Source organism: Formica exsecta, unplaced genomic scaffold (genome assembly GCF_003651465.1).
Source record: "Formica exsecta isolate Colony F162 unplaced genomic scaffold, ASM365146v1 scaffold947, whole genome shotgun sequence".
Classification (NCBI taxonomy): domain Eukaryota; kingdom Metazoa; phylum Arthropoda; class Insecta; order Hymenoptera; family Formicidae; genus Formica; species Formica exsecta.
Window position 1 is genome coordinate 16003 of NW_021853711.1, and position 6388 is coordinate 22390.

At 31.2% G+C, this 6388-nt stretch overlaps 2 protein-coding genes across 2 annotated transcripts; one reads left to right on the plus strand and one right to left on the minus strand.

The window, feature by feature from the left end:
* Positions 1-219: 219 nt before the first annotated feature.
* Positions 220-1385, plus strand: LOC115245340 (mitochondrial RNA pseudouridine synthase Rpusd4-like). Its single transcript, XM_029823621.1, has 3 exons — positions 220-436; positions 515-704; positions 788-1385. The coding sequence occupies exons 1-3, from the start codon at positions 288-290 to the stop codon at positions 1307-1309; spliced, it is 861 nt and encodes a 286-aa protein (XP_029679481.1). The 5' UTR covers positions 220-287; the 3' UTR covers positions 1310-1385.
* Positions 1376-2031, minus strand: LOC115245341 (39S ribosomal protein L34, mitochondrial-like). The gene is made up of 2 exons (XM_029823622.1): positions 1833-2031; positions 1376-1678 (listed from the first exon to the last, which is right to left on the minus strand). Exons 1-2 carry the CDS (start codon positions 1871-1873, stop codon positions 1450-1452), a joined length of 270 nt encoding a protein of 89 aa, XP_029679482.1. The 5' UTR covers positions 1874-2031; the 3' UTR covers positions 1376-1449.
* Positions 2032-6388: the final 4357 nt, after the last annotated feature.

The window sequence follows — 6388 nt, forward strand, 5'->3', positions numbered from 1 at the left end:
ATAGTTTTAAATGCATTAATTTTTAAATTTTTTTAAAGAAAATAAACTCAATTTGTTAATATATAATACATAACAATCAAATTTTATTTAATATTATGAAAAATTACAACAAACGATGGTGTTTAATGCTGTACTAATTTCTACTTGTGATAAATATTTGTTTTATAAATTAGTGGTTTTTATTACAGTAAAAATGATATGTCAATATATTACATCGCATATTTTTGTATTAATCTACATTTTTTTCAGATGGCATAGTTGCAATAAACAAACCATATGGCATATCTATGCATAATAAGAACAAAGATGGCGACTCATCTATAAAAAACTGTCACAAAATTGTGAATGCAGTTAATTATTCTATACATGATGTTTTGCCATATCTTGCAAAGGAATTAGATGTACCAAGTTTGATACCATGCATGGGATCGGAAAAGTGCACAAATATTTAGTTTTTCTTTTTCTTTCAAGAATATATTTATAACTTTTATTACAAATTGTTGTTTATTTATAGATATATGACTGGTCTCTATGTTTTTGGAATAAATGACGATGCATGCCAGCAAATAGAGAAGGCAAGAAGACGATTTCAAATGGGCAAATATAGAAAATATTGGGCAATCACAACCAGAGTACCAAACGATATCAAAGGAAAATATCGTTTGGGAATGACCTTACAAAAATCTTCATTAGGAGCCAAAAAGGTACATTTATCTCTGTGCACACATTCTAATTACATACAAATTAATTAATGCCTATTAAATTAATAATTATTCACGAATTTCAGCCTGTTATCTTAACAAAATGGTCTATTAATGCAGTAAAAAGGAATGAAGTCCAATTATTAAATATAAATTATAAAATTATATCCAATTCGACACACAATTTGAGTTCTCTAATAGAAATGGAAGCATCTGTAAAAAGATGGCATTCTCTTAGATTATTTGCTTCTACTATGCTATATAGCCCGATTCTTGGAGATAATTATCATGGATCGCGAGTTCAAGAAATCATGGGTACATGGATAAAAGTCAATCCATTTGCTGAATCTTGTTGGGATATGCCAAAAATAAATCAACAACTGCTGCAGTTGCTGGATATAAAGCAAAGTCAGCAAGAAATTATTCCAACTCATATCCACTTGAGAAATGTATATTTGACCTCTTTTGGCAAACAGAAAAAGGATATAGTACTAGAAGCACCTTTGATACATCCTTTTGATTGGACTTGCAAACAACTTATGTTTAAGCACATACCCGAATTAAACAATGACGATATAGAAGATGTGGTAAAAATAGCTTCTGCGTAATATATGATGAAACTGATATATAATGTTAATGAATTTTGCCAAGTATCATAATAAAAAGAATTATAATTTGAATTGATAAGAAGGCATTTATTTCTTTACATACATTCTCATACATTCAGATAATTGGATGACTATAATGATTAATGACTTAATACATGTTTGCCTTTTAAAATTCTTCTTTGGAGAATTTTTCTACCGGATGGTGTCGCCATTCTTGCAAACCAGCCATGTTTTTTTATGCGCATACGTTCATTGGGATGGGGAAAGTGATATCTCATTTTGTTTCTAACAAATGTTAAACTCCATGGATTCCATAGCACAGGTGTCACGCTCACTGCTGAAGAAAGCTGATTCGAAGCTCCCACGTGTCTGAAAATATGTTAACAACATTTATCGTTAATGTATTATTTTATTATATTTTGTTACTCGAGAATCTACCATTATATCTATGCTATATTAATATATATGAGATTAAATGATATAACCCACATTATAACATAACTAAAAATAAAATGTTACGTACGGCAAAGATCGATATATGCCGGAGATTAATTTGCCGATCATGTTTTTGTATCGTAAACGTTCTACAGATTCACAATATTATGAAAATCGTTACTCGATGTATTTCGAACAATTTCAAATGCGAAATTCGAGGTTAATTCTACACATTCTGTATGTATATACCACATATAAATATAAGCACAATTACGTAATGATCACGTGATCAAATGCGTCTGTCGAAAATTGCCGAACGTTTCCGAAGATTGGAAAATCCGTTGTTACATAGTTACTATAGCAACAGAATGTAAATGCGCGGTTCAAATTATCACTGTCGAGATATTTCAATGAATCGTCTAATAAATTGAAACATTTTGCAGCATAAAAGTATGTATTAAATTATACCGTTTGTTATATTTTCATTACTTTCTCAAAACTGAATATATAGAAATTTGAATTAGAGTTTAATAATAATTATAATAAGACAACCTAGAATATAAAATTGGTGCTACTTTAAAAGGCTAACTTTAGAACGCTAACTTTAAGTAAAGTAAAATATCTCAACGGCTGTCGTAACTTTTTAATCGTAAGTGTAAAGAAATTATTAGATCTTTCGAATAAATCATTAGATTTGAATCTATATATATTGGCATTGTCGTTTCAGACACATCAAATATTTATGGATCATCAAAAGAATTTGTGGTTGCCTGTCCGGCTGGCTTCAATCGGTTTATCAGTGAAGACCGTGTTCACTGATTAACCTATTCTTGGGTTTACATTACTCTGGAGGCTGCCAAAGGGCGTAGCAGTATTTAAGAATACAACCCTTCGACAGAAGAATGCGACACGACAACGATGACTTCGGCCGATCGACAACAAAGCATATAATTCTAAAAGGTACACACATTCGACAAATTTCCGAGCAGAAAAGCAAACGAGAAACATCGCTGCATGATAAATAGGTATGTAATATATTTAGGTATGTAACATATTTAGAACATTGTGTGTCATAAAACTAGAAACACCGATGGCTTAAACAAACTTGGAAAAGTAATTCTATTTAAAATTTTGTTTAAGATTTCATCAAATCACGAAGAAAATTGATAATTTTATAATATATATAATTGAAGTATACATTTCCGATTATCTTTTTATCAATTGATTAAGGATATGGAGATACTGGGAGAGTGGTTTTAATTGTTGGTTGAAATTTATTATTGATTTAATTATGGCATGTATATATGTACGTGAGCATTAGACAGCATTTTTAAAATATCCCAAATATAAAAATTGAAAATAACAGCTAAAAGAGATTTAAAGAATCTCTTAAATATTTTTTGCTTGTTTTTTTTTTTGTTTGAGATTAATAAAGATTCATTTAACCTTAAGTCAGTTGAGCAAATCTTTATGACTATCTTGTTTAGAACAACAATGTTTTGGAATATATATTTGTGAAAAAGTAATTTTTTCTACATAATTCAATTTTTATTTTATTATAAATTTTTATCAAAGTATTTTATTATGTAACTAATAAAAATTTATTTTAGAGATTAGTTTTATATATACAAATTACATTCTAGAAATTAAAGTTGATTTTTATCTCTTAATATTCGAGTTTTTAATTAAAATATACACACATAGCAGGATATAAAATTTCTTCTATCGCTCATATGCATTAATATCTTGTACGCAATATTAATATCAAATAACAGGTAAAAAGTACATATAAAAAAAAATTAAAAATTTCTTCAAGTCTTTTCATCTTTATCATTCATCAGTTCATTTGTTTTTTCATCTTTCATATTAGGATATTTTGAAAATACTTTTAGTGCACAAGTAAAAATGCGCGACTAAACTAACAACAATGAGTCTCAATCATGTATAAAGTGTCTCTTTCAGTTTCTTTTTGTCGTGTGTATCTGCTTGGAGAGATTTTTTCTTTCATCTAATGCATCCTATGGTGCCAATCTATTCTATGGATCTCGCCTCTATGTCGATAGTAATCGAACTGCTGTGACCCCTTTAACATGTCGTGTGGAACAGACAAACGCATACACATTCGTCAAATATACGAACATTCATGACATTACTATCCTGCAATGGTTGTCTGATTTTAAGACCACATGGGTCCTTTGTCCCGACGTGATTTTAGTGCATTTGATGCGCAAATAATTCTAAGGAGAATAATAATATAGAAAAATTATATTGATACTAGCATAAATTAACAGGTATTTTTTTATATATTTTTAAGTTTATCTAAAATGTCTTTAAAAAACTTACAAAGAACAAATATCACACACACATTTCTAATTTTTATATAAATACTTTAGAATATTAATAATTTTTCATCTTATAATTTATTATCTAGTATAATTTTTCATCTATTTAACGACAAATTTCCCTTTTATTTAAATATATGTTTTTTTAAATCTCAATATCATTATGTTAGTACGAAAATACGTCGTATGATTACCGAGAATAATGTAATGATACTATCTCTCTTATTTAGAATCAATTTAATGAGCAAGTTAATGCGATACCATCGGGATTTGGTTACACAGGAAAATGGTGTATGTGCTTGCCATTCAAAGGGCGCACTTAGATATTGTTAGAATGAACTTATATCCCGTGGGTAGATAAATTTTTTATTTATACATCCGTGATAGGGCTGTGACCTATTTGCTATATCACGTGGAACGTGCACGCGGTCGTTCTTCGAACACGCACATGTATCACCGAATATATTATCGCATACATCTTATTACCACATCGATTAAGTACAGTGCATCGTGGAATCAATGTCATTTAAAATGAAATTAGCAAACTTGCGGCTCTTTTTAATTTAATACGTAACGGTACTAGAGCAGATTGGCTTTAAATTGTACGCAATTTTTAAATCCGCATATATAAAATTTCTATGTAATCCCTATTTTTCTATTTAAATAGATTTACTAATAATTTCGTAATCTATACAATTAAAATTTTAATATTGTTAATGATATTTTATATATATTGAACATCAAGATTAATACAAAATTTCAAGACTATTTTTTCTTATATGTATAAAATTTGGCAGAACGTTTACTTTGCAACTTTTAAATTTTAAACACTGTATTTTTTAATTATGTTTTAAATTATTAATTTTAATTTATTAAAGAATAATGCCGTATATATTTTGCTGTACAACTATAACCTGCAGAAATTTATAGCTTCGTTATTATATCGTAAGTATGCGATATGTGCAGTCTAGGAAATACCGTATACTTGCAAGGATTGCTCTGCCGATTCGTTGAAGTTAACCGCATCGTCTTATTATAGATGCGCGGGATGTACCGCAGTTCCGTGCGTTTCAATCAGCGCACTTTGATGTAGTCATCGGGTAGTTTCATGCTGCCAGAAGCAGGAAGGTAGCAAGCATCTTTTAGTAATCATTCGTTGCAACCTGCATAAGCGTGCGCATTCGATGCGGCAATTACGACGCCTCTGAGAGAGCTGAAGAGCGCATTCGGCATGTCTAATTATGTAAATCACGATCGAGGCAATTAATTAGTTTGGCTGACTAATTGAAGGCACCCGTTGCTTGATCGATTCATCGTGGAGTCGGCGAGTTCAGAGATGCATCGATGATAAAAAGTGATCCGGAGTCGCTCTTCATCGCGTCGCGATTGATCACTTTCTTGATCTCGATCTTGCGGTACATTGCAGATAGTGGGGGCGCAATTTAATTAATTTATTATACAAAGATGATTTCATGATCGGTACCGTACGAGTAAAATTATTGCGGCAGATTATAAAATCATTCGGATTCGAGTGGCAAGCTAAGTAACTGTCATATGACGATTAAATCGCGCGAAATTAAATTATTACAAGAATTTCATCGCATATAATACATATATAAGTATTATTGTATTATAAAAGTTTTTAAATTGTGTATTTGTGTATACACTAGCAAGGCTATAAAAAAAAAAAAATTAGAAAAAAATAGATTTTTAACAGAAACATAATTACACACAGTTTTTGAACTTCAATAAATTATACATTATCTTTTTTATTTTAAATTTTTTATTTGCACACGCTGTTTTTCGACACGTGGTAAATGATGAAAGAGAAGACGCGCAGGCGAAAATCGGAGTAATTTTGACCCTCGGTAAAACGATTCCTTGAATCTCCCTCAAATCTACCGACGTAATTGCATGCACGCAGCCGTCTCATGTAACTCGATGCACCGCGTGGGCGATACAGCCCGATGTACCGGAACATCGGCTGGACCCGTTACTAGGTAGGAGATGCATGGGAGGGCGGGAAAACGTATTTTCGATTTTCCAATAAATCTCAATTTGAGCGTATATGCGCGCATAACTGCGCATTTCATTTACCAAAGCAATTTCATAATGACGCTTGAAAACAATGATTGCCCGGGGACCGGCTCTCTCTCTCTCTCTCTAGGCGGGAAAAGATTTTCCAATAAATCTCAATTTGAGCGTATATGCGCGCATAACTGCGCATTTCATTTACCAAAGCAATTTCATAATGACCATAATGACGCTTGATTGCCCGGGGACCGGCTCTCTCTCTCTCTCT

Coding starts and splice junctions, on each gene's coding strand:
- LOC115245341 (XM_029823622.1), bottom strand. CDS start 1,873: ATGATCGGCAAATTAATCTCCGGCATATATCGATCTTTGCC. Junction 1,679..1,832: donor GGCATATATCGATCTTTGCC/GTACGTAACATT, acceptor ACATATTTTCAG/ACACGTGGGAGCTTCGAATC.
- LOC115245340 (XM_029823621.1), top strand. CDS start 288: ATGCATAATAAGAACAAAGATGGCGACTCATCTATAAAAAACTGTCAC. Junction 437..514: donor CCATGCATGGGATCGGAAAA/GTGCACAAATAT, acceptor GTTTATTTATAG/ATATATGACTGGTCTCTATG. Junction 705..787: donor CTTCATTAGGAGCCAAAAAG/GTACATTTATCT, acceptor CACGAATTTCAG/CCTGTTATCTTAACAAAATG.